The sequence below is a fragment of the Centropristis striata genome, chromosome 11 (assembly GCF_030273125.1).
Source record: "Centropristis striata isolate RG_2023a ecotype Rhode Island chromosome 11, C.striata_1.0, whole genome shotgun sequence".
NCBI classification, from domain to species: Eukaryota; Metazoa; Chordata; class Actinopteri; order Perciformes; family Serranidae; genus Centropristis; species Centropristis striata.
In genome coordinates, this window is record NC_081527.1 from 8,350,158 (window position 1) to 8,377,596 (window position 27,439).

Sequence of the window (27,439 nt, forward strand, 5' to 3'; positions counted from 1 at the left end):
TTACTGTTTTAGTTTTGTTTTAAACCTCTGACACACAGTGCACTTGTGTTTCTAACACTAAGTGGATAATAAGATATGACTTTATTTATCCCGCAGTGGTGCCTATAAGAGGCTGGACAAGACAAGAAATATCTCAGGACATTTTGAATCAAAAGAAGAAATGTGAATGCTGTCAAAAAACAAAACAAGGGAGCTCACACCTTAAACAGCCGACAATGGAGAATTGTGTCCTTAATATTTGTAACAATACCCTCACTTTTTATCCTATCAATTTTCATTTTTTACTGTCAAAAGCTAGCTTAGAGAGAGAAACTCAAAACTAGACTTGAATTTGGCAAAATTTCGAGTTTTATAACTTTCATAAGCTATGATGCACTTTTTTAGTTGACTAAAATGTAAAGAATAAAATAAAAATGTAATGCCGGAAATAAGCCACATGTTTTTTCAATTGAAGAATACAAATTGCTCTGGGCCTACACTATTGAAAAATGAAACATTAAAATGTAAAGAAATCTCTGACGAGTGAAACCGTCCTGTTAATGGCTTCCAATAACGACGGAATGAGAAAAACAAGCATGATTAACTAACTGGTTTAGTTTTGTTTTAAACCTCTGACACACAGTACACTTGTGTTTCTAACACTAAGATAAGATATAACTTTATTTATCCCGCAGTGGGGAAATTTAGTCGTCACAGCAGCTCAACATACCGACACATAGATATATAAGACAGAATAAGGATATAAAATATAAGATTTATTCATACAGATGCATCTCAATAAATTAGAATATCATGGAAAAGTCAATTTCCAGTAGTTCAAGTCAAAATACCAAGTATTGAGTCATATAGATGGACATACTTTTCAGAAGCCAACATTTCCATATTAAACATACATTTTAAAATTGGTCTTTTGTAATATTACATTTTTTTGAGACACTGAAGTTTAGGTCTTCATGTAAATGTAAGCCATAATCATTATAATTAGAAGAAATTACATTTATTAAGACATGAAATGTTTCATTCTATGTGTAATGGATCTATATAATGAGTTATTTCCACTTTTTGAATTGAATTACTGACATAAATAAACTTTTCTATAATATTCTAATTTATTGAGATGCACCTACACATTATATACACACATTTTTGCTATTTTGCATTTATTGTTTATATGTATATATTTTTGTGTTTGTTTGTTTTCCAGAAAGTACTTTGCATTTAACAGATATTGCACATTGGAGAAAATATGTTTTAGCATGTTAAATAGGTTAAATAAGTTGTTGCATATAGTAGTGTGAACATCACTGAATACATATATTTTAATGTATGCAGATATATAAATATATACACAGTATAAGTGGTATATGACATATAATATAGTAAAAATACAGAAGCCCTAATATAGGCCTAATGTGGTCGGATACGACTCTACTTATAATATCTCTGTCGTCAGCTTTTCCTGAGTATACAAAGAACATATAGTACACCTGCCACTACAGTAAATAATAGTAATTGTTCAGGAGGAGACTGCAACAATTAACAATATGGCAAGGAAAGATGCCCTCATATCCTCCCTCGTGCTGCTTTCTGTCTCGTTTTCGTCAACTCTTGGGCCGGAAAAGGAGAACAGATTTTTCCTGTTTTGCGTCTGTGTTTTCAGTGAGGCAATATCCCCAGTTGTGGAAAAGATACAGAACCTGCGTCTTTCAGTTCAGATCGCTGATTAGGAGCTTTCTGTGAAACACTGAATACTTCTATATAGGGATTTGGAGATGAACACAGTGAGAAATAGAGTGAAACACATTTTTAAAAAATGAAGGGAGTAGTGTGAATTCCTGTAGGAAGATGGTGAGGTTAGACACAGAGATCGAGTGGGCTCAAGGGAGAGTGTGAGATATGCCAGATTGCTGCAGCGAGTGAGATGGGAAAGAGAGAAAACACAGCAAAGGTCAGAGAGAGGGACGTCACAGTTTCTGAGGCTTTTTAATCAGATGCGATATGGGAGAAGCAGAAAAAAGGATCAGATTGGATGAAATAAACAAATAGAGCCGGAACGTGACCGCAGTCACTGGGTGAAAGTGCACAAGAAGCAGAAAAAAGTGTGTGTGTGTGTGTGTGTGTGTGTGTGTGTGTGTGTGCGTGTGCGTGTGCGTGTGTTCTTGTATTTCCCACATAGTGAGGACCAGAACACGTTTTTAACCAACAGAGTGAGGACATTTTTGCAAAGTGAGGACATTTCGGCCGGTCCTCACTTCTTTAAAGGCTTTTTTGAGATTTCAGACTTTGTTTTAAGGGTTCAGGTTACAGTAAGATTAAAAAAAAAGATAATTAACTAACTGAAACTATATTGTGTGGTTACAAAACTAACTAAAACAAACTAAAATTATAGTGAAAATGTCCTTCGTTTTCGTCTTTGTCAGCTTTTTTCATACATAATGAAGATGGATCAGACAAAGGAAATAAAGGCAAACATTTACTGTGACCTCTTTTAATCTCCCACCCAACAAATACCCCATTACAAAAAACTAAAACTAATAAAAACTAAAACTAAAACTAATGAAAAAGTCAAAAGTATTATAACCTTGCAAGGGAATTCACTGTCCCAATGAGGGCCCTCACAAAGATAGAAGTACAAGAATGTGTGTGTGTGTGTGTGTGTGTGTGTGTGTGTGTGTGTGGTAGCGGGGGAGCTGGGTATATTAAAAATCAGCTCAGCTGCAAATGCGTCACTGCTGGCTGTTTACGCTCTTCCATCTCTCTCCAGTAACGTGAGGGGATTGTAGTTTCATCATGTGAGTTTGCAGTTTACGCTTCAAAAACCATCTTGGCCCCATCACATGCAGCCCCGTGAGCCCCGCGGCCAACAAAGGGCTCCCTCTTCCCTGACTGATTCAGATTATAGGCTTTGCTTTATATTGCGCCTGATAAATAGTACTTTTGAAGAAAACGCCTGATAATGACGTCTTTCCCCGTCAAGGACTGCTGATTAATCTGCAACGGTTATCACTGGCATTAGAGGAATATTGTCACAGTTGGAAGGGACTCCAGGGTCCACGGTTAGTCATTTGACCAAGAAAACAATGTGAAACCTCATCATGTTCCCTTTGACTGCCCTGGAGAAAATTAATGTTTACACAGCGCCTTGAAGAAATAAATGTTTAAGACAGCTCAAAGTGGGGCCCGGTGACTGAAATAGGCCACGTTAGTTAACCTTGGCTTGAACCATGTGAAAAAAATTAACTTGTAAACATTTTACAGTTTTTCTTTTTGTATTGTGTGCACTTTGAAGCCTAACACTGGCCAAATACACTAGAGGTGTGAATCAGCAGAAGCCCCACGATACGATTTTATCCCGATAGTTGAGTCACAATACAATATTATTGCGATTTTAAGCATTTTGCGATATGGTGAGTATTGCGATTGTGTGTCCACAAAATTAAATTCAATCAAGAATTCTTTTGTCAAATAAGAGAAAATTCTCAGTCTATTCATCTCACTTCAGTCCTTTTATTTCTCCACAATGAGAGTCAAACCCACAGACTGACCAACAAAGTATTCAGTCAAACTGAACTGAACTGATATCAAACATGTATGGACGACAACAACTGCAGCATTTTATCAAACTTTCCTCAACTTTAAGCTTCACTGCGCTGAATTTTTTTTGGAAGAAACATAAAAAAAGCCTGAATTTGCAGCGTTATTTTGACAAATTCCCGACACGATATCCTGACGACATGGTGCCTATAGATTCCTTAGATCTTGTAGTTTAATATGATACCAGTATCTCCAGTATATTCCTAAAATTGAGCACGGGAAGAAAAAAAAAACGTGAAAATACTGACGGCCCGCTGGTGCTGAATATCGATACTTAGCAGCCATTAATCGATGTGATATTGCCACGCGAAACATCACGATACTATCCTGTATCGATTTTCCCCCCACCTCTAGATTTGAGCGACCATATGAGAAAAATTAACGTGTAGACATTATACAATTTTTCTCTATTTGTATTGTGTGCACTTGGAAGCTTAACATTGGCCGAACATATAGTGGCAAGAAAAAGTGTGTGAACCCTTTGGAATGACCTGGTTTTCTACATTTAACTTCACTTACTTTTTCCACCAGATTATGAATGTTTCAAGGATGTTTTTAATAAAGATGTCACGACCTCCACCAAAAGCTCCCAATAAAGGGGATTAACAAAAAGTTAAACACACAAAACAACCCTAAGCAGATCAGAAAAATCTAATCAATAAAAGAAAGGGTTTCTTGGACCAACCCTAAATGGGCCAATAAATGCAAAAGAAGCCCCTCTGCCACAGAACCATAACTTAATTAAAACAAGAAATATAAATAAATAACTGAAAAACTGAGCCACCAGTCCCACCAGAAAACAAGGGGGAAAAACTAAACAAACCAAATAAAAGATCTGATCCCCTAAAAGCTACAGGCCATTAAATACATGAACTATTACAGTTGTTTGAGTGGTATTAGGTTAAGCACATTGTGTTTGTCTATACCAGGGGTCGGCAACCTTTACTTATAGAAGAGCTATTGTCTACGAAAAAAAGAGAAAAAATGTTGGAATGGAGCCACAAACCTTATTTTGAACCTCACAATGAAATAAAACGGCCTATTAAGTCTAAATTAGCCTACCAAAATTACTTATGAGTCATTATGAGCATTTACTAATATGATTTTGTCAGAATTCAGCGAGGAGCCAAGTGCCTATGAGAGGCTGGACCAGACAAGAAATATCTGAGGACATTTTGAATCAAAAGAAGAAATGTGAATGCTTTCAAAACAACAATAAGGGAGCTCGCACCTTAAACAGCTGACAAGACTGACTGACTGGAGAATTGTGTCCTTAATATTTGCAACAATACTCACTTTTAGGCCTATCAATTTTTTTTTTATTGTCAAAAGCTAGCCTAGAGAGAGAAACTCAACTAGATTTGAAGTTGGCAAAATTTCGAGTTTTATGACTTTCATATGCTATGATGCACTTTTTAGTTGACTAAAATGTAAAAAAAAAAAAAAAAAAAAATGTAATGCTGGAAATAAGCCACGTTTTTTCAGTTGAAGAATACATTAATCAGATCACATTTTATGACAAAATAATGCAGAAATCTAGGTCATTTCAAAGGGTTTTACATACTCTTTCTTGCCACTTTACACATTTTTAGTCAGTACTTTCTTACATTAGTCATTGAAACACAAACTTATGTGTCTGAATGTAAAGTGAACTAATAGGGTGGGAAAAATATGACGATGCATATGTACGGTGGGAAGAAAAAGTATGTGAACCCTTTGGAATTACCTGGTTTTCTGCATTTCTGCATTAGACTTCACTTACATTTTCCACCCTGTTATGAATGTTTCATGGATGTATTTAATAAAGACATGAAATATTATAATTGTTTGAGTGGTATTAGGTTAAGCACATTGTGTTTGTCTATACTTGGGACTAAGATGCAGATCAGATTATGACAAAATAATGCAGAAATCTAGGTTGTTTCAAAGGGTTTCACATACTTTTTCTTGCTACTGTACACATTTATAGTCACAGTTACTTTTGTAGACTTTTATGAGTCATAGAAACACAAACATTTGTGTTTGAATATAAAGTGAACTATAGTCGGGCGGGAAATATGACGATGCATTTATACTATTAATGTAACATTTTTATTGCAATGGCGCATTTCTGTAATATTTAAGCTCTTTTGTGGACGCTTTACATTCTGTTTTGCAAACTTGGAGTATGAGGGTTACAAAAATAGGTTTTACCATGTGTTTTCATTTATTTACTCAAGTACCAGTAGATGCCAAATAGAAGTTCTGCACACCATCTGCAAGCTGGCAACCCGCTGTATTATATAACCTGCTGAACCTGTTGTTTTAGAATAAATTAAGGTAGCTGAAAAACATAATTTTGCATCTTGGTAACAGTGCAAAGCAATGGAATATATGAGATGATACTGTGTTTCCATTGCAATGCCATTTCATGAAAGGTAATGCAAGATGTGCCTCCCGTAGCCTTTGAGGCCAAGTGTTCAATCATCTTAAATACCCTTTGATGTCTATATTGGTCTTTCTCTCTTTTTCCTGATATTTGTTGTCACCCTTGTTGGCAAACAGCAGTTTGTTTCTTTGTGGGATGCATGCCAGCTGAAGCCTGAAGCCAGAAGTTACTGCAGTTCAAACCGTGCAAAATCAGTTCAGCGCAGCAGACAACTGCATTAAATCAGACTCCTTCTTCTCTGCCTTGAAACTAAATGGACACGTGACTTTGTGCGTAAACTGCCCGGGGCGTGGGGCACCGCACAATAAGCATTACTCATTCATCTTTTGTCTCTTCTTGTAAACACTTCCAAAGGAGAAATGATGAAAGGCTAATCTGAAACAGGTTATTCTGACAGGTTAAAGAGGAAGAATAGCTGCGTTAATCACCAGTCTTTTGCACTTTGATATCAAATAACAAGGAGTCATCACTTTTACTGTGTGCAAAGCTAATGAAAATGGATATTCCACTAGTATTCCTGTTAACATGTAGCTGTGCATACTACGATTAATGTTGCTTTTTTTTTAGATAAGATAAGATATGATAAGATATGACTTTATTTATCCCACAGTGGGTAAATTTAGTTATCACAGCAGCTCAAGATACAGACACATAGATATAGAAGACAGAATAAGAATATGAAAAATAAGACATATACACATTATTTACATACATTTCTGCTGTTTGGTAGTTATTAATAATATATATTATTTTGTGTTTGTTTGTTTCCTGAAAGTACTTTGCATTTTACAGATATTGCACATTAGAGAAAATATATTTTATATATATTTTAGCATGTTAGATAGGTTAAATAAGTTGTTGCATGTAGTAGTATGAACATCAATGAATAAATATATTTGAATATATGCAGAGATTTACACAGTAAAGTGTAAGTGGTACGTGACGAACCCTAACCCGCTTGTTCTAACTTGCTTCTTTGCATCAAAATGGGATTTTTTTCCATCGGTGGTGGACGTGTTCAAACACACCTCCTTGAAGAGGTTGTAATATTTGTGCATATCCAAAAACCTGTTAATATTCAAGCCTTACATAATGTTTAAGAGAAGTTTGTGTTTCTCTTTCTGACCAGAAATGTGCATGCAACCATAGCAACTCACAGAGCTGACATAAAAACACAGTTGAGATGCATATTCCAGATGCAACCCCATTGTGTAAATAAAACAGAATGCAATAATTCCTTAATGCTTTTTTACATTATGTTCAATTGAAAACTGTACATTGACAATATATATGATGTTCAAAGAGATAAACTTACAGTGTGTTTTTTGAATCTGGGTTGTACATGCCCAAATAATGCTCCTAAAACCTGAATGCGGAATAAGGCGTAGTTCAGAATATCCAGGTGGAAAATGCTGTTTGCATAACTTGTACCCAATTTGCAATATTGTTATATTTGGAATAATAGGAAGGGATATTAAAGGGATATTAAAAGTAATTATTATATAAAAAGGAATATTAATGCACATGTAGATGCAGTCAAAGTTGGTGCATGGTACATGATTTTGAATATTATTACTTATGATGAAGTGTCCTCTGTCAAATTTAAAATAAACAGCCGGCCAGATGGGGACACACACACACACACACACACACACACACACACACACACACACACACACTTTGCTGACCACAAACGGACAGCCAGAAACAAATTTGAACTGTCATTTTCAGTCTGGACAGGCAGTCCACTCCGCTCCTGTCTGCAGCAGTTAGTCTGCTCCGAAGCAGGAGTCCATGTCAGGTTTTCCAGGCCCGCAGCCAGAGGAGAGGATCCGGAGGGCTGGAAGCGTGCAGCCTGGTTAAGTATTTGAATTATGTCATTGACGTCAGCACAGTCATAAACCTCGCTGCGGCCCATCCCTCAAGCCAGCCCGTGCCAACACGGCTCCATGGTGCATTGTGAAGGAGCTGTCAAACAGGCCCTTATGTGTTTGTTTGTATAACCGAAGCCTTTTGTTTTGATAGGTGAGGAGATTATGCCACAGATGTAAACTATGAAGATACATAATCAGGAGGTTGTTTGTGAGAGAAGACAAAGGGTGATGGTTCGGTTTCAGGGCTGGACCGTCTACACTAAATGTCCAGGTTCCCTTCAACATCACGCCCCTCTCCTAATCTTACAGTAAAGTGTCTCATACTGCAGGTATCACAATAACACACCTTGACATTAGGTAACAGTATCTGAAGTAACAAAACGGTAAATGAGGAAGCACTCATTTTATTGAAATTTGAAGCAGCATACACTGAGCAAATGACCTCAAAAGCACAGTTTGTTTTACTCAAAGAACAAATAATATTAGCTGGAGGCAAGTCACTGTTCAAATTCAAACTATTTGCAGTTTAGTGCATTTTCCCACCATTAACTGTGTACTGAGTTGACTGTGAAAAACAGCTATTTTGTGGTGCTGTCTCCTCCTCTCCAAAACAAACAGATCTGGCGAATAAAACCAATGAAAACACTGAGTAAAGCAGTTTGATGTTGTTTCTCTCGTCTCTAGTGGAAAAAAACACTAAACAGTCGTCACAATAGTCTTGCGCAGCACTAAGCCCACGATGCAGCAATAATGTCTCTGCAGAATACAGTCATGGATAAAAATATTTTGTGACTATTGTTTTCTTCAATTTCTTGTTCATTGTAATGCCTGGTGCAACTAAAGGTACATTTGTTTGGACAAATAGCCATTTTCCATGGTTTTCTTAATAATAACCAAAATCATTACTAAGAAAACCATGCAAATGTCTAGATATCAGCTCTTAAATTAAACTCTTATGAGCTATTTTTGTGGTTATCATTATATTTGTCCAAACAAATGTACCTTTATTTACATTTACCTTTTGTACCAGGCATTAAAATGAACTAGAAATGGCAGAAAACAATGGTGATCTAATTATTTTTTCCATGACTGTAGATAGCAGAGATTGTGGAACAGGAGGGAATAATTTACCAGAGACCTGACCAATGGCCGGCTATTACCAACAGTCTCCATCCAGTGAGCCAGACCAGAGTTTCTGTGACCCTGTCCGACAGATACAGGATGCCCTGAAGGAGCAGCAAGTCGAGCTGACTTAAGAACGTTGACTTAAGATCCAGACATTCAGGAGGATTTTACTTTTACCAGGGGTAAATTTTGTGCAGAGGTCTCCTCATATCCAAAACAAATTGACCCGGTCACTAAAACCCATAAAAACACTGAAAAGTTGCACGTTTGAATCAGTTTTTCAATTTCTTTGACGCCTTTCGACAAATGAAGGAGTTTCCAGAGTGGCTGCAAACCAAGCTGCCGCCAACGTTTGCTCGGCTTGTTTCTTTGGTAACTTAAGATTCAGACGTCTGATGAGTAAAAAACAAAGTATAAATTTTAAAAAAAATTGTAGAACCCTATAAAGTTATAATTTCCTGATAATGTAATAAAATTTGCACTTAACGAAAATGTAATAAATCCCAATAATGTAATAACCAATAATGTAAAACAACTTCCTGAAAGTGTAATACATTTATTACACTTTTCAGGAAGTTGTTATGTAATAAGTTACCTTATGGGGAATTTATTACACTTTCAGGAAGTTGTTTTGTTGGTTTGTGGTTGTTTTAAATGAGGTTGTGATCTGTTGGATATCTGTAAAGAGGTACGTTTAGGGAAGAGTTTCCTGGGGTCTCCAGTGCTGCTTAGGAGTTTATCTGAGTTGAAATTCCATCAGTCAGAATATTTAATATATTGTTGGTGAAGTTATTACATTATTGGATTTTATTACATTTTTGATTAAGTTAAGTGCAAATTTTATTACATTTTCAGGCATTATTACATTATCAGGAAATTATTACATTATAGGGTGCTACGAGGATCCAAAAAGGTAAAATTGTTAAAGTGGCTTAAAACTGAATAAAAAGTCACTTTATAACAGTTTCCAGCAGACAACCACAATGCTGCCACATTTGAAAAGGAGATATGACGCCACTGACAGGCGACCAAATGAGACAAAATAATGTAATTGTACACCGGAAATGATAAAACACTAGTGCAGTGCCCGTAGGAAGTATCTTTCTGTCCGTATTATGCTTAGCTGTCAGTTAATAAAGTTTTGTTTTTACTGTTTTCAATGGATCAAACTGATGCGGAAGAAAGGGCTTAAATCTCTGCTTAGCATGCTAATCGTGAGATAGCACATTATGCAGTATGCTGCACTAAAAGTATATTAACATGAACCCAATTAGCTGATATACTGTATTGCATGTAAGTATCTCAGATCAATGATTATGTGCATTACGCTAAGCAACATGAATGTCATCCCTGAATTACATAGTAAGGCAACACAAGAAGTGAATAAAGCTAAATCTCCGCTTAGCATGCTAATCGCGAATAACAGAATTTGCACATTACATGCCACATTACAACGTCTGCAACTCCATAAAACACTTACTTTTCATAAGGTACCACACCATCCAGCACATACACATTGAACATTGATATTCGCTGGAAACTATTAGAATATTATTGGAAAATTGAACCTTGTAGCGCACTTTAAAACTCTGAAAGATAGGTTGACTAAATAGACTTCCAGATGAGATGAGTCAGGGTGGAAATCCAGAGTGAATTGTGTTACTGACCAGGTGTAGGCCTATCACACAATGGGGCGGAGCTCCCCTAAAAGGCGTCCGATCGGAAACAGTGAAATGCAGCAACACGTTATTTTGAAAAATGAATTCAAAAATCGAGGATGCACACCTTCGTGCCATGCACAAGACACATACGAAATCTGAAGTCAGCGAGATATGCCCTAGACACCAAGGTTATTATAGTTAACGAAAAATAACGAAATAATGAAAACTAGAATTGAAAAAACATTTTCGTTAACTGAAATAAAAATAAAAACGATAGTTTAAAATAAAAAAAGATAACTACCGGTAACTGAAACTGTACTGTGTGGTTACAAAACTAACTAAAATTATAGTGAAAATGTCCTTCATTTTCGCCTTTGTCAACTTTTTTCATACATAAACCTTTTTGGTTGATATGAAATCTATTTCATCTATCTGGTTTTATGACTTAATAAACTTATTGGGGCTGAGATGGATAAGACAAAGGAAATAAAGGCAACATTTATTGGGACCTTTTTGAATCTGGCAACCAACAAATACCCCATTACAAAAAAACTAAAACTAATAAAAACTAAACTAAAACCAAGCACTTTCCCAAAAAAAAAACCGAATTAAAACTAGCAAACTCACTCTAAAAACTAACTAAAACTAACTGAATTTGAAAAAAAAAAAATCACAACGAAATTAAAACTAAAACTAATGAAAATCCCAAAACTATTATAACCTTGCTAGACACACACACACACACACAGATTTTTCTCGCTTTATAGATTCAAATGTCTAGTCACTTTTACACACATTTGACACTTTAATGAGGAATTGTTACAAAAATGTTGCATAACTTTACGGTGCTTCTCCTATTTTCTTTCTCTTTCTGTTTCCTCATTGTTTCCCTCTCCGCTTGTGAATAAATTGACGTACATTGGGGATGATACACAGGTGATTCATAGCCCCCCTCCCTCCTTTCTGTCTCAGCTCCACGTGTGATGTGAAACAAATGCAAACAGCAGCAGCGTGTACGTGCACATATCTGTGTCAAAGTGTGTTTCTCCTTCACAGAGTGGATAAGGTCGAGATGAGGAATGTGTGTGTTTGCGTACATGCAGATAGCTCGGAGCTGTTTACACTTTAACCGAAGGTGATGACTCAAGTCTTTTTCATGACCCTCTGTTGTCTCTGGCCCCATTATTTCCTGACAAGTCATATTAGTAAGACTAAACAAGGCTTTAGTCCTATTAGTCAGTGTTAAGTCAAGTCTAACTCACCATGAAAACACAAATATGAAACATCACCTTTACGTCAAACCTGTAAAAGCTGCTTACACAGGAACTGGTGGAATGTAACTGTCTGCAGTTATTCAAGTACTTAACCACAGCTTTGAAGTACTTGAGTTTTTCAGATTTTTGTTGTACTGTACTTTTTTTCAGAGGGAAATATTATCGTCTTTTTTTCTATCAAGTGCATGTATTTAACAACTATAGTTACAAGATACTTTGCACATTAAGATTTTACATACCAAACATTAAATAAAATGCATTGTAATATATATTATTACAATGAATTGAACTATAATACATTTCTATTTTTACTTAAAGGGGCAATACATAATTACTGACAAAATGCCTTAAAAAAAAGAGCACCATTTAACATTAAGATTAAGATTTCCTTTATTAATGCCACAACGGGGAAATTCCCAGAGTTACAGCAGCAAAGTGAAAAGCAAAATAACAATAAATGGTAAACAGCAATATAAACTAGAAATATAAGAAAGGTATTAGCAAATAAACAAGTAAACTTTATTAAAAAAAAGTATTAGCAATTTACTATTTATTTACAATTTATTTCACAGTTTGCAATAATTACATGATTTACTAGAAGCAGCAAGGACGCTGCTCAGGACTGTGTAGAGTAAGACACAATATAAACTCAAAAATGTAGAGCAAACTTTCTAAACTAAAATGAAGACACACACCTGAACATACACAGTTGCTCATGAAGTTGGAATAAAATATTTTTTTTACTTCTTTCCATGAAATGAATATGACAATGTGATTTATTCTTGACAGAGAGAAGTGTATATCTTGTCAAAACCTTATTAATCATTCTCTTCCAAACGCCCAAAAAAAGCCTAACTCTGCATTTTGACGACATGGTGCCTATAGATTCCTCAGATCTTCCAGTTTCATATGATACCAGCATCTCCAGTGTATTCCTTAAAGTGAGCCCACTACAGCCTCTGAAAAACAACAAAAACGGCGAAAATACTGCCAGCCGCCAGAACGCTAAATGTCAATACTTAGCGGCCATGAATCAATATAATATTGCCACGCAAAATATTGCGATACTATGCTCTATAAGTTTTTTTCCAAGCCTCTACTAATTTCAATAGATATTTCTGCAAAACATTACTTGGACGTCTTTGACATGACATCAAAACTGGCACTTTTTCACCTTAAGTTGTTTAGAATGTTTTAAACAAAAGTTGAGCAGCAATTAATTGATTAATCGCTTAGTCGATTGACAAAAAAATAGTTGCCCACAATTTTGATAATCTATTAATTGCCTCTTAAATAGACAGAGATATAAACAACATATCTTCAGGTGTTGGACCTACAAAACAAGACATTTAAAGCCATCAACTTGGACTAATTTTCCATGTTTTTCTGACATTTTTTAGACCAAACAATTAATCGAGAAAGTATTTGGTAGATTAATCGATTATTAGAAAAGAATTATGAGATGTTGTGGAAGCAAAGAGGCGAATCACTAATATATATTCTGGTGTTGCCCTGTTGTGACCCCATTTTGGTTGAGCGTACATCAAATTCTAGAGACTGTGTTTTCAACAAAAATAACTTTTTGCTTCAGTTTGTTATATTTGGTGGATCTAGAGGAACTGGAGTGGAGGAATAAAGATAAATATTTACTGAGAATATTACTGGTGGCCTGTAAGAAATCAATAACGAAGAAATGGCTGAAGAGGCACCTAATGCAGATGAATGGATTGATATTGTGTACAACATCTTTGTAATGGAAAGAATTACTTTCAATTCAAGAACACAAAAAGAGGTATTTATTGAAAATTGGCAAAAATGGATTACATATGTCTCTACCATAAAACCAGATTTCAGGTAATCTGATTGGATGATCAGAATACTTTCATTTCTTTGTACCTTTCCCTTTTTTCTTTTTTTTCTGGGTGTTTTACAATCCCCTTTTGTACGCTTTTACTTTTCCCTTGATATTTTCTGTATTTGTCTATACACTGCAAAAAAAGAAAAATTGGGTGAACTCAAAATTTCAAGGCAACAAACTTCGATAAAATTTTAAATTGGACAATTAAACTAAATATTTTAAGTTTTGTTTTAGAGTTTGCTCAATTCTGAATTTCTCTGGCATGATTGTAACGCCGCTATGAAATGTCAGCTAATGTTGCGACCACAATTTTGAGTGAGCATTGATACGCTAATGGCTACTCTTGTAGCTGTAACAAGCAGCGCCGCTAGTATCAGTTAGCCACTAGCGTCAGTTAGCCACTAGCGTCAGTTAGCCACTAGCATCAGTTAGCCGCTAGCTTTCGCTAATGAATTTCACCACTCTCCCGCATTTCACAACAAAGAAATAAGAGTTAGCAGAATATTGTCCCTTGTTGTGAACCCCAACTTAAAGATATAAGTAACAACAACTCACAAACTTGTTTTTGAGCAGACAACTGGCTTTCTTTGTTGTGCTAACTTACATTATTGGCCTAAATGTCAGTAATTTGTATTTCCAAGTTTTACCAAATTAAATCACTGTTTTAGGCCAAAAAATACAAGTTGGCTTTTTTGCAGTGTAGGTCTTCATGTTGATTGTTTGTTTGTTCATTTACATGTAAAATCAAAAAACAATAAAAAGTAAATGACCAAAAAAAAGAAAATAATTGTTAGTTGCAGCCATAGTTTGAATGCAGGACTTTCTCTGTGAAAACCTAGTTGTTAATTCTGCTATTGAAACTTTTAGTGAAGTAAAGGATCTCAACACTTTTTCCACCACTGGCTGCAGCTTATCAGTAGGTGGTATAATAGATGAGGCAGTACAGTTCTTCACACCGAACTTCAGCCAGACAGCAAGGGAAGCAGGTTTTTGGGGGGTAGGTTGGGAGCACAGAGAGGGGCAGTGTGAGGTGGATGTGAGCGGAAGGTGTCTTGGGCGGGAATGGAGGTGGGGGGATGTTTGAGCCAAGCCCTGGTCGTTGGTGCAGTTGATGGCTCTCACAGAGGCCGGTTTGTGGCCCTATAGGGGAGAGAGCTGGAGGGAAAAGGGGGAGAGAGGGGAGGCAGACGGGGTCTGTCTGCACACTGAGGTCTGTTGTCCTCTCGGCAGCCTCCAGCATATGGCCAAAGCATTAGGACTCACCGAAGAAAAAAAAAATAGACTTCCACTGAAAAAACAGGCTGGAAAAGTACCTCGCGCTCTGTCTGGGAGCAGGTTTTTCAGACTGAAAGTGCGTCACGCCACCTTTGACTGGTGACTTTGTGAAATGTCTGTCAGCCCATTTAGCTGTATTTATGATCAACCAGAGGTGATGATGGATTCAGCAGTCCCATCTACTCCCCCTGTGTGCGTGTCTGCGCATAACTGTGTTTAATTACAACTCAAACTTGATTACAACATGTCACGTTAGAGAAGCATCCAGCTGTTGTCGTTTTGAGGAAACGCAACAGATGAATAGGTGAAGTTCTGTTCCAGTGATCTCGCTGTAGGCAAGTGGCATGAAGCCAGACAGCGAAACCAGTAAACTTTTGTTCTGCAGTCTACATCTGAAGGTTTTTACTGCCATCAGTTTCTGGACTGTGTGTATGAATCAGCCGCCAGCTTCAAAATGACCTGAATCCCGGTCATACAGGCGGCGTGGATACGCCAAGCCTTTGATGATTCACGACTTCCCTGTTAATATGTCTCTATATGCCCTCATCGGAGGGAATGGGGGCAGGATGTGGTCACACCTTCTTGGCACTGTTTCCTGCCCCTATGGCTCAAGACGGCCGCACGTTGGTGTATACCCAGTTTCAACAGCTCACCTCCTTGTGCTTGACTTGCTTTGATGCCGTACTTTCTGCTCTGTGTCACTGACTTTTACATGGCTCGGATGCCAGCGGTTCCTGTGAATAGTTTGAACCACGAAGCTTGGCGTCCGGCGGCATATTGTAGCCAGTGGTTCTTTGAATTCTCCAACCGGAGCTCAAGTAAAGGAAAAATTGGTCTGACCTGAGGAATGAGGCCTGTGCTAGCAGTCGCGCTCCTGCAATCTGAGGAGCCGGTGGCATGATTTCTAAAAAACCGCAGTCGAGCTTAAACGGTTGAAACTTGACTCGGCTTAGAGTCACTGTCATCATGTTCTGATATCTTTTCAATGGTGGGAGGTTCACTCAACTGCGTATACATCGTCTGAGATTTCACTGAAGTTCTTTGTTAGACACCGGCGGTTCAGAGTCTGTACGCCATCACTGTGCTTTGAAGTGCTTTGATCCACTATATTGACGTAAATTGGGGAGCAGCACGCTGGCTGTCCTGTTGTGCTAAGCATATGGGGTAAATTTCTTCCATGTGTGAAGCCCTATGAAGTAGAGATCAGTCTTTTCCATAGAAAAAGGAAGGTGGGGAGATCCAGATGCGCTCAGCGTTCACTCCCTCCGGGCAGAAATTTGTTGAATCAACATTGTAGCTCGTATATCAGAGACTGAAGCTTCTTAATTTGTTTCCTTGTGTTTTATCATCACAGTACATTTCTCATAAATCCCCTTTTTCCTTCTAAAGCTCGTGCGTCTACAACATGTGAGTCACAGCTGCTAACGGCAGAGCTATTTCATCGAATGACGGCTACAGTTGTCCTCTCAGCAGTCGCTCCGCCATTCAGTAATTCCGCTCCATGTTTTGTGTGAGTTCAGGGCCAAAGAGGAAGTGCTTTGGTTTCTTTGGCACACAGCGAGACCCCGGCCTGGCCCCCCCAATTTCAATTCAGGGAGTCAAAGTTTGCCTCTCGTGTTGCTTGTGCAAACACAGAGTTTTGTGTTTGATATAATTTTTTTCTCTCCCTCAGAGAGGTTCAGAGAGGAGAGAGCCAGTTTGTGCAGCATGGTGGTGTGAGCCGCTGCAGTTCAGCAGAGTACAGCCTTGAAGTGGTCTGCATGTTTCAGAAAGGAAGTCATGGAGAGTGGAGGGAGTTGAAGCGGTTCTCTTTGCAGCAGTGACAAAGTGCATCCAATAAGTTAATAAAGGGTTTTCTTCTCTTACTCTCCTCTGTCCCCTTTCTCTTCTCCCTATAACTGAATGTTTGGGTCAAAAACATATTGAAGGGAGTCTAAAAAATGCAAAGCCAGATAGGTGTCTCTCACCAAAAACCTGTCAGGTATGCTCACATCATTTGAGTGTGTTTAATTTGTATTGAGGGGGGTCACAGACAGCAGGAGGCAGCAGACTGCCTGGTTTGCACGCCACTCGTTCAGCAGAGTGATACTGAGAAGGGGGATAAGTGAACTACAGAGCGCTTGAGAGGGGGCGGGGGGAGCCAGACGGAGTGGGAGGGGGTTTGAGGAGCGCACGAGAGCGAGGGAAAGAGGGGGATACGGAGAGAAAGAGACTACAGAGAGAGTCTGCAAACAGTAATTCTAGCCCTCAGTTTGTCTGAGAGTTCCCTGAACTTTCTGAGGTGGTGGAGCGTAAAGAGATGAAGGAGCTGTGTGTACACACCTCCCCCTCTTCCTCTGCGTCTCCCGGATGTCCTGCGGGCCAGTCCTCCGTAAGATCAAGCCACACCGGGACCCTCGGACCTCCACGCATGGTGTCGGGGGGCTCCACGATGGACATGGATCCTCTCGGGCCTGATTACGTGTCCATGTGTCTGTTGGCAGATGAGTCCTATCAGAAGCTGGCTATGGAGACCATGGAGGAGCTGGACTGGTGTCTGGACCAGTTGGAGACCATCCAGACCTACCGCTCTGTCAGCGACATGGCCTCCAATAAGGTAGGACAATTTATTACTATATGTGTAAATGTGTGTGTGTAAAGACTGCATTTGTGAAGTCGGCAGGAAGTTTTTGCACCCACATGTCAAAATGACCTTTAAAATTGTTAAATCTGCCTCCTGGTTGATTTAACTATTAAATTGCAGTTTTTACTATAGCTGCTTTTATGCAAAATACCTCCCCCTTCAAAATAAAACATTTTCTGGTCATACTTTAGACGGTTAGCTGAAGGGAAACAGGTATAGAGGGAGCTCAGGTAAATTGCACCTCTCCAAAATTCTAAGAGATCCGACAGTCCATATAGGAATTTTGGATTTCCAAATTGCAATTTTAAAAAGTTTGTCTTGTTAACACTTGTATGCTCCTCATGACTTTTGAATCACGCCTGACAGGACAGCTTAAACTCTTAATGTATGTTAAACTGTGTGAGATAATGACCACGATGAGACCTCCCAGGAACACAGCACAGTGTCGAACCTTCCTAACCGAAATTAACATAGAGCAAAAAAAATGGTATAGACAGGTATAGCCAACAGGTATAGAATTATTGTCACAGTGGGTATTCTGTACTGTGCTGTCAGAAGACATGACATAGAGACTGAACTTCTTGACTTCCTGACTCACTTGTACACAGTTGTACAATTGGTCTTTGTTGCCGTGTGGTTGTCAGTCTGCAGAGTGTATGCAAAATGTAAATTGCTTAATGCCACATTGACGCACTTGCAAAGCAACAGCCATTCTGTGGTGGTGTATGACCTGGCATCATCATTTTATAGATTTCCTGTAGTAATAAAAAGTGTTTTGCATGCATGACTACTGACTTCCTGTTATCTTTAAACAGCATAGTTCATACTTCTTGGAAAGCACTTCTTGCTTCAAGTTCCTCTTGGAAGCACTTGAGACACAGAGTATGTTGTACAAGCAGCCTGAGCGTCACATGTCCATGCAGAACAAATTAAACTGCACGCAGATGCATTTGTCATTCACTTTAATGTGGTGTGGATGTTGGCTCTGTTGCACTGTTGAGCTCAGTGGGACGTTGGTCCACTTTCTCGAGTGACGTGATCATGAAAGGTCACACTTAACCGACAGACATCCGCTTGTCCAGAGAAAAAAGTTTAAGATTAACAGAGAAAATCTTTCCTTTAGAGGAAAGCTTATTCTAGTGTTAAAGCTACACTCCCCAACCTTATCTTCATAACATCTTTAGAAAGAGGAAGCACAACACCTTCATCTTCTACTGCACAACACCAATTCTAAAGAAGTTGGGACACTCTGATTTCCAAATAATCTGTGACCTACAATTCTTGAATACAGTAGAAAAAATTGTTTTTGGTAAATATATGCACCATATCATTCTGAGTTTGATTCATTCTAACATGTTCTTTTTACAGTGTCCCAACTTTTATAAAGTCTCGGTTGTATATCAATACTCCATTAACTATGGAGGGAGCAAAGCCTTTAAACATTTCAGGTCACGATTCAATTCAATTTTTGATTTAAATTTTTTTTCAGTACTGTAGGTTATGCTATTGTTAGATTAAGATAAAATAAGATAGGATAAAATAGCACTTTTTTAATCCCGAAGGAAATTCTCATACCAGAATGCTCCAAAATTACTAAAACAATTACAAAAACAATCACAATATTGGACAATATAAGAAAAATAATTAACAAAATAGGTAACAATAACAATATATGATATAAATATAAATATAACAATATAAAAATAAAAAGTGTCTAAGGAGTAAAGTGAGTAGAGATTCATACAAATCCACATATCATTGGTTTGATGCTCGAACAACTGCCATTTACATTTTTTAATTCTTCTTTAAAGAGATAGGCTACATGCTGTTAAATTTACCATATTTTTCTATAATGTACCACACACAGGCTTTATGGTCAAAATTCCTTTGTCTCTTATCCTGCTTTTGATTTCAATAATTGCATTTGACAACTCATCCGATTGTTTTTCAGTCTATAAATGAAATTGTATAGTTGTATGCTTATTAACAAGGAACGAGTGCTACAATAGTGGCTGATGATTTGTGCTAAGGTTTGTGTTAGCGCAAACACTTGTGCACCACTAACAAATGTGCAAACATGTACAATATTGCTTGTAGAAATACAATACATACTGTATGAATTAACAGTGGGCACTTTTGCAGTTTAGTCAGTCAAAACAGTAAGTGTTACCATATTTATTTCACCTACTAACATGTCAGGAAATGTCAACACAAATGTTAGCAAGCTAAATGCTTTGGCTGTAGCTCCTGTTGACAAGTGGTTGACATACTTACATACATACATGCTGACATTTTGCCCATGAATGGAATAAAATGTCAATGATGTGAAGTTAGTGGATTGATGCTTTGACCTGAATGCTAACAGCAGCCTGGTAACATGCTCACAACTAAAATGATACTCGGAGGTTTGACGCATTTTCAGCATCGACCGATTACTTATCTCGCCAGTTCTTATTCGTTTATCTGCCTCGTGATTCGGATCCACTCCAAGATTTGATAGGTGCGTCCTCGGCCAATGCTACAACCTTCCACCAAGTTTCATAAAAAAGTAGTTTTTCCACAAAATCACCAAAATAACTAACTGTGTTGTGTTGTTACAAAACTAAATGAAACAAACTAAAATTATAGTGAAAATGTCCTTCGTTTTCGTCTTTGTCAACTTTTTTCATAAAGGAAGCGTTGGTAAATATGTTTGCTGAGACTGGGGATGTTACACAACTATGTGTGTCGATCTTTAAGAAGTCAAAGTCTCCTTCAAAAAGTTCAGCTCTTCACTCGAACTAAGATTTAAAACACCCGGAGCTGCGAGAGTTAATAACCTTATCGTGGCTGAGATGGATAATAAAAGGAAATAAAGGTTACAATTTATTGTGACCCTTTTAAAAAAAAAAACATTACAGAAAAACTAACTCTAAAACTAAGCATTTTCAAAAATGTAAAAACTAATAAAAACTAGCAAACTCACTCTAAAAACTAATTAAAACTAACTGAATTTGAACAAAAGTTCACAACGACATTAAAACTAAAACTGATGAAAAATCCCAAACTATTGTAACCTTGGTCAGTACCCAATTTTCATTACAGTCCATCCAATGCTTCCCAAAAAAATCCCCCCAAAAAACCTAAAATGTCAATGATGCTGGAGGAAGTGATGAGATCACTCATTGGAGCCACTAGCTTCCTGTCAGCACCATAAATATCTGAGCAGACGAGGCAGATAGATGTTAGTTGCTGCCCTGGGAGAACTCTGAAAAAAGATTAAACATCCATTCTCATTAATTGGCAGCATGACAGATTAGTAAATCCAACATGTTGTTTTAAATCTTTTATTTTTTAAATCAGCTTTCTGGTAGGGCTGGGCGATATATCGATATAAAAGATATCGATATATATATTTTTTTTTAATTATTTCTTTATATATAAATGATGCCCTTACTAGGGTTTGTCATATTTAGTTATTTTGTAATATTTGTTATTCTTTTCTCATATAAACAAATTTATTTCAGAAAAAAATTGGCCGATTTTATTTCATAGGCTATTTTTATTTAAGATATGTTTTTATTTAAATGTGCACTTTATGGAGCTTTGATTTTGAGAAAAGGGACTCCTGTTGTTGTGACATGTCATATTTGACTTTGACTAAACATTTGTTCTCACTTTGCGATAAAAATATCGGTATATTTATCGTAAATCCATATTCAGCCTAAATATATCGGGATATGACTTTTGGTCCATATCGCCCAGCCCTACTTTCTGGTTCGGTTTAAATGAATCTAAATAAACTTATTGTGGTGTTTGAAGACAAAACAAAGCAGCTATATAGAGCTAATTGCTTCCCTTCCCTTTGCTTTGCTTTGATTGTCATTTGTATTTCATTTCTGCAGAGCTCGACTAAATTACTGTAAAGTGCACGACAGTATTGCTCAACCCCCGCACAGACAGTGCAGACTGTATGGCGGCGTCAGATTATAAACACCCAGGGTGGTGTTGTCCATTTCCGTCTGTATTCTACACTGTGGTCTGAGGCGGGATCTGGACGGGGAGGGGTGTTGTCAGACCGTAACGGGTGACTGTGACCGTGACACCAGCTTCCTGTCTCTTTATTTCCCGTGCCCCCCCCCCTGCTGGCCCCTCTCCTCTGCTCCCCTGGCAACCAGACGACAATAGCAGCGCGGTGACCATGCAGACAGGTTGAGTCTTTACAGGCAACCGCGTCACTGGGACCGTCGAGACAATGAGCACAAGGCCCTGCAGGCGCACAGCAGCTCGGCCGGTCGGTCAGGCAGGCCGGGCATATTGTTCGCCCTGAGTCACAGTCCTCCTGGTGTGACCCGCCACCACCAGCACGCATTGTTGACCAACGTTGTTTGTTGAGAAAGCGGAGGTCAACAGTTTATGATGTCGCACTTAAGATTCGTCAGATTGTTGTGCAATTGTACAGGGATTCAAAAACAACATTTATTTGTCTCCTGGGTTACTTTTGTGTCTTTTTATTGTGCAATCAAACAGAATAGGTTTGAGGGCAAAACTACTGGGACTGCAATCAAAAAAAACGTTTTGTTCCAAGTTAAATAGATTTGTGATTAAAATGTGTTGTTTCAGATCATAAAAACTTGTTCACAACAACGAAAGTTTTGTCTGCAATTGAGCTGGATTTCGCAGGCTGAGAGATGTCTCTGTTGGGCGTCTCCATCGGAGGGACACTTTGGTAAAATCATTCCAGATTCGTCTTCTTCGTTGATTAATCCCCCAGATTAAGACCAGCCGATAGAGACGTGTCTTTCAGTGGATGTTCTGCAGATGAGATTTGGCTCAACAGCAAGAAAAGGAAAAGTTTTTGATTTTCAAACTAAAGTTTTTATCCATAATAATGCTCTTTTTCACAAATGTATTTTTCTTGAAATAACACATTTTGTTAATTGCAGTGCTGGAAGTTTTGCTGAATAAATTTATTAATCAGAGGTGTGAATCAGCAGAGGCCCCACGATACGATTTTATCCCAATACTTGAGTCACGATACGATATTATTGCATTTATTTTAAGCATTTCGCGATATGGTGAATATTGCGATACAATATATTGCGATTTAACGGTTTAACTGCATTCTGTGTCCACAAAATTAAATTTAATTGATGTTAAGAATTGTTATGTCAAATAAGAGAAAATTCTCAGTCTATTCATCTCACTTCAGTCTTTTTATTTCTCCACAATGAGAGTCAAACTGAACTGAACTGATATCAAACATGTATGGACGACAACAACTGCAGCATTTTGTCAAACTTTACTCAACTTTAAGCTTCACTGCTCTGATTTTTTTTTTTGTAATGAAACACATTAAAAGCCAAACTTTTCAGCTTTATTTCAACTTCCCAACACAATGTCCTGACTCACATAGTGCCTATAGATTCCTTAGATCATCTAGTTTCATATATTATCTCCAGTATATTCATAAAAGTGAGCCCACTACGGCCTCTGGAAAAAAAAAAAACGATGAAGATTTTGATGGCGCCCGTCAGAACGCTAAATATCAATACTTGTCGGCCATGAATCGATATTATATTGGCACACAAAATATCGCGATACCATGCTGTATCTATATTTTCCCCCCACCTCTACTATTTATGCATAAGAGCACAAAAGTAACTCCATATTGATGATCATTGCAAAAAAATGTTGTCAAATCCAGTTTCATTATTGCACCGTGAGTGCAGCCTCTGCAGGCTTTTGCTCCTTCCCAGCATTTATATGACGTGATGTTTGACAAAGAGCCCGTTTCTTTTAGGAACCAGAGAGGATGTAATTGAACCCGCGATCAAACCCAGGGTGTCTCCACTTTCAGTGTCCAAGGGCACAGGTGTATCCGGGGCTACCGGGACCACACACCCTGCTGACCGCCAGCCTCGGTCGCTGTGACCTCAGAGCGGGGAGCTGCTCCCCTGCCCCTCACTATCATTAGCCTCGCCACACTTCCATGCTGATGCTGGTGACGGCCTTGAACAAACACTGCCATCTGAATCCAGTTAGAGGCGTTTAGCGCTCTGCGGGTTAGCGTGCGAGCGAGCCCCCGAGCAGAGCGCGAGCGAGTAGGAAACTTTAACTCACGTGTGGTCACTTCGGCTTTGAAGCACCGCCGACTTCAGAGGGGAAAAAATGACAAAATTATTGAAACAGATGTAGCGGTGGGTCTATAGCTGCAGCAGGGGTAATGGACATTAAATTATAGTGTTGGGAATCGGTTTGACTGAAAGGGTGGTGAGCAGATCAGACAGGCTGCAGTAGTGATTATGGTGCCTAATTGTAATTAAAAACGTTTTACCTCTGTAATCTGCTGTTATCATGGAAAATAAGACAGATTGAGGAAGGTAAATATGAGCCCGGCTTTTACTAAAACCCTATTCTTATCTAGTTTGGATTAACACCTTCAAGGAAATATGTCTTTCTAGTGTTACTCAAATGTGAAATAAAGTAGTTTTTCCATAATCAGACAGACAGACAGATCTGCCAAGGAGGTCAAATTCTTGTCTGTCTAAGACAACGTTAACATGCTCATGTTTAGCAGTTTTATGTTCTATTTCATTTTAGCATGTGGATGTGTTGCTAATTAGCAAATAAGTACAGCTGAACCTGATGGGAATGTCATTAGGTTTGTGTATATTAAGTTGTTTACCAAGTTTTGGACAAATTCAAAATATGACCTGATGATGGTGCTATATGGAAATCTATGGGGACACCAAAGTACCTAGGTTATTACAGGTAACCAAAATTAACAAAATAACAAAAACTAGAATTTAAAAAACATTTTCGTTCACTGAAATAAAAAATAAAAAGTTTAAAGTTTTTAAAAAAAAGGATAACTAAGTGTATTGTTTGGTTACAAAACTAACTAAATCCAACTAAAATTAAAGTAAAAATGTCCTTTGTTTTCGTCTTTGTCAACTTCCTTCATACAGGAAGCGTTGGTAAATCTGTTTATTGAGACTAGGATGTTACACGACTTCAAAAAGTTTAGCTCTTCACTTGAACCAAGATTCAAAACACCCGCAGCTGCAAGAGTTAATAACCTTATCGGGGCTGAGATGGATAATAAAACAAAATGAAGGCAAAATGTATTGTGACATTACAAAAAAACGTATCTAAAACTAAGCATTTTTAAAAATATATATATATATTTTAAACTTGTAAACTCTAAAAACGAATTAAAACTAACTGAATTTGAACAAAATTTTAGAATTAAAACTAATGATTGTTAGTTTTCAATCTTATTATCAGATTGAGGAAGGTAGATATGAACCCGGCTTTTACCGTAACCCTATTCTTATCTGGTTTGGATTAACACCTACAAGGAAATATGTCTTTCTAGTGTTACTCAAATGTGAAAGCCTGTGTGTTGACATTGTAAACAGCCACACAGGACAGAGGCAGTGTTGGATCACTCTGGATTTTGGTCAGATTGCACAGTCGAGGTATTGCAATATGAGTGCAAACTGTTCCCGTGCAATCCCCCTTTTTTTTTTTTCTGCTCTGTTACTCAAGGCCAAAGTGTAACTGTAAGAAATGAGCCAACTTTAAATCACTTGTCCCAAAGGAATGTCATTTGTGATTTTCCGCCACATGGCGAAACTAGTTTATCTGGGACTTTTTTAGTGATGAACTCAGGTATGTTTGTCGCCTGCGGGCTTGATAGGAAGCAGGATGTCTACCAGTAAGTGACCTCAGTGAATTAGTCTATCAAGTAAAAGGGGAAGTAGGTGGGGACACAAGCTCAGGCCTGTGTCGGAGGGAGGAGCCATCCACCTCTTGTTAGACTGTGGAGGCATGTCAGTCAAGTCAGCTTTATCGCTATATGTTTCCTGCCTGACTCCACTTCAGAAAAAGAGAATAGAGAGAGAGGAAGCAGGCTGAGAGGCTGAGACGCACTGAACACAGTTACTGCTCGTGAAACTTTTCTGGATTTCTTTTGGGTTGCGTTTGGTTATTTTTGCTCAGTGACAATGGGACTATGTTGTTCTGAAAAGGAGAAGCAAAACTTTGGGATGCATACGAGTTGGAAAAAGGTGAGTTTTTTAAGGAGTTGCTTGCATGCTGAAGTCTGCCATATGGAGAGTGTTTGTTTGTTTATCCAAGAATAGATTAAATCATTTGATCAAAGATAAATTACGCAGAAAACATGATTAAATAGTTAATTTAGTTCGCTTTTTTTTACTAATTTAATTTAGATTTTCCTGTCTTGTTTGCTTTTTGTATTTCAGGATTCAGAACAGTAGTTTGGTTGTATATTTGACTTTTAAAAAATTACTTTTTGACACTTTTTGTGTTAGTTTAAATGAGTTCTGGTGTACTGGCTCACAACCGTCATATCATCTATATTGCTACTATGCCACACAATGGCCCCAGTGTGCACCTATTTTGAATATTCAAACTTTATGGGGCATCAGCTAATCATCTTCTGAGGACTAACCACAGGTTTTTTTTAAGGTTATGAAATGTCTCTGGGTTACCTAAGAGCAGGGTTTGTTCTGAGTGTGAGCACTCGTTGCTAACGTAAAAGGATGTATGAGTTAATGCCATATATTGAGTAATCTTTTGTCCTGAACCCACTCATAGACTTGTCACCATTCCATGAGTGTATGCCGTGCGTCCGAGCTGAACTTTATGACCCCGGGTGACTGAAATGTGGCTCTGTGCCTGATTCATTTCCTAGAGGTCACACAGATCCACACTGTTCCGCTGCTTTAAAGAATCAATTACAAGTTCCCTTTGAATGGAATAAAGCCTCCTGATCCAAGCTCAAATTTTTGTCCTTACGAGCTCTCTTTGATTTTTATGGACTGCCTCTGGCAGGCTGGGTTTCGAGTGCAGCCAACGCTTTGAAAGTGGTATTCAAGTTTCACAGTCAAGTAGATGTTAGCTGTCTGCTTGACAGCTATTAGACAGCTGTTGAGACCAGAAGAGAAAAGACCCCATTGTAAGGAATAAAAAAAGACCTGGCAGAAGGCATAATCATGGCTGGGTTCTTTTTTTTTTAAAGACATTATAAAAACAGGAAATTACAATCACATTTTCAGGAGAAAGAATTGACTGCACCATTGCCCCATTGTGTTAATTATAAAGATTATTACATGCTTTTGTATGAGTGTTTCTCTTTCTTGACAAGAAAAAAGTATTTTGCACCAGAATCTCAATCAACCAGTCAGTCAAACTTTATTTGTATATGAGCACCTTTCATTCAGGTCCATGCAGCTCCACAGATGATTGACAAGTCAATAATAAGACAGAATGAGGAAAAATAATTATAAAAAGACAAAGTGATGAAAAAACTGAACAACTGGAGAACAATTCACAATTCAAATCGTTTAGAAAAAAAAATTAGAAAAAAGATTAATTACAAAAATAGATTAACAAGCTGCATATAAAACAATACAATGATATAATAATTAATTATAAGATACAAATAAAAAGTCTGCCATATGTGTCAGTGTTTGTGTATTGATATGATGTTTAGCCTAGTTGTGTCAATCCAGCATCTCTGCTGCAGACTGTAGTGTGTGTGTGTGTGTGTGTGTGTGTGATGCAATGAGTTTAGAGTGGGGACCACCATGAGAATGATGGAGGGGGGGGCCACGTGACTCTGTTGCCATGGCGTTCAGGTTGTCGTGCAATTGGTGGTACGCTGGTGGGCGGCAGTCTGAAAAGTCTCATCTGTTTGTCTCCCATCGTGTGTGTGTGT

At 37.9% G+C, this 27,439-nt stretch overlaps 1 protein-coding gene across 1 annotated transcript in view; it reads left to right on the forward strand.

Annotated features, from left to right (window-relative positions):
* The window catches only part of LOC131980219 (cAMP-specific 3',5'-cyclic phosphodiesterase 4B-like), a 65,346-nt gene that overhangs the window by 28,587 nt on the left and 9,320 nt on the right, over nt 1-27,439 (forward strand). Inside the window, exon 7 of the mRNA XM_059344433.1 lies at nt 17,573-17,685. Coding sequence (XP_059200416.1) covers nt 17,573-17,685 — 113 coding nt within the window. The remainder of the gene's footprint in view (nt 1-17,572; nt 17,686-27,439) is intronic.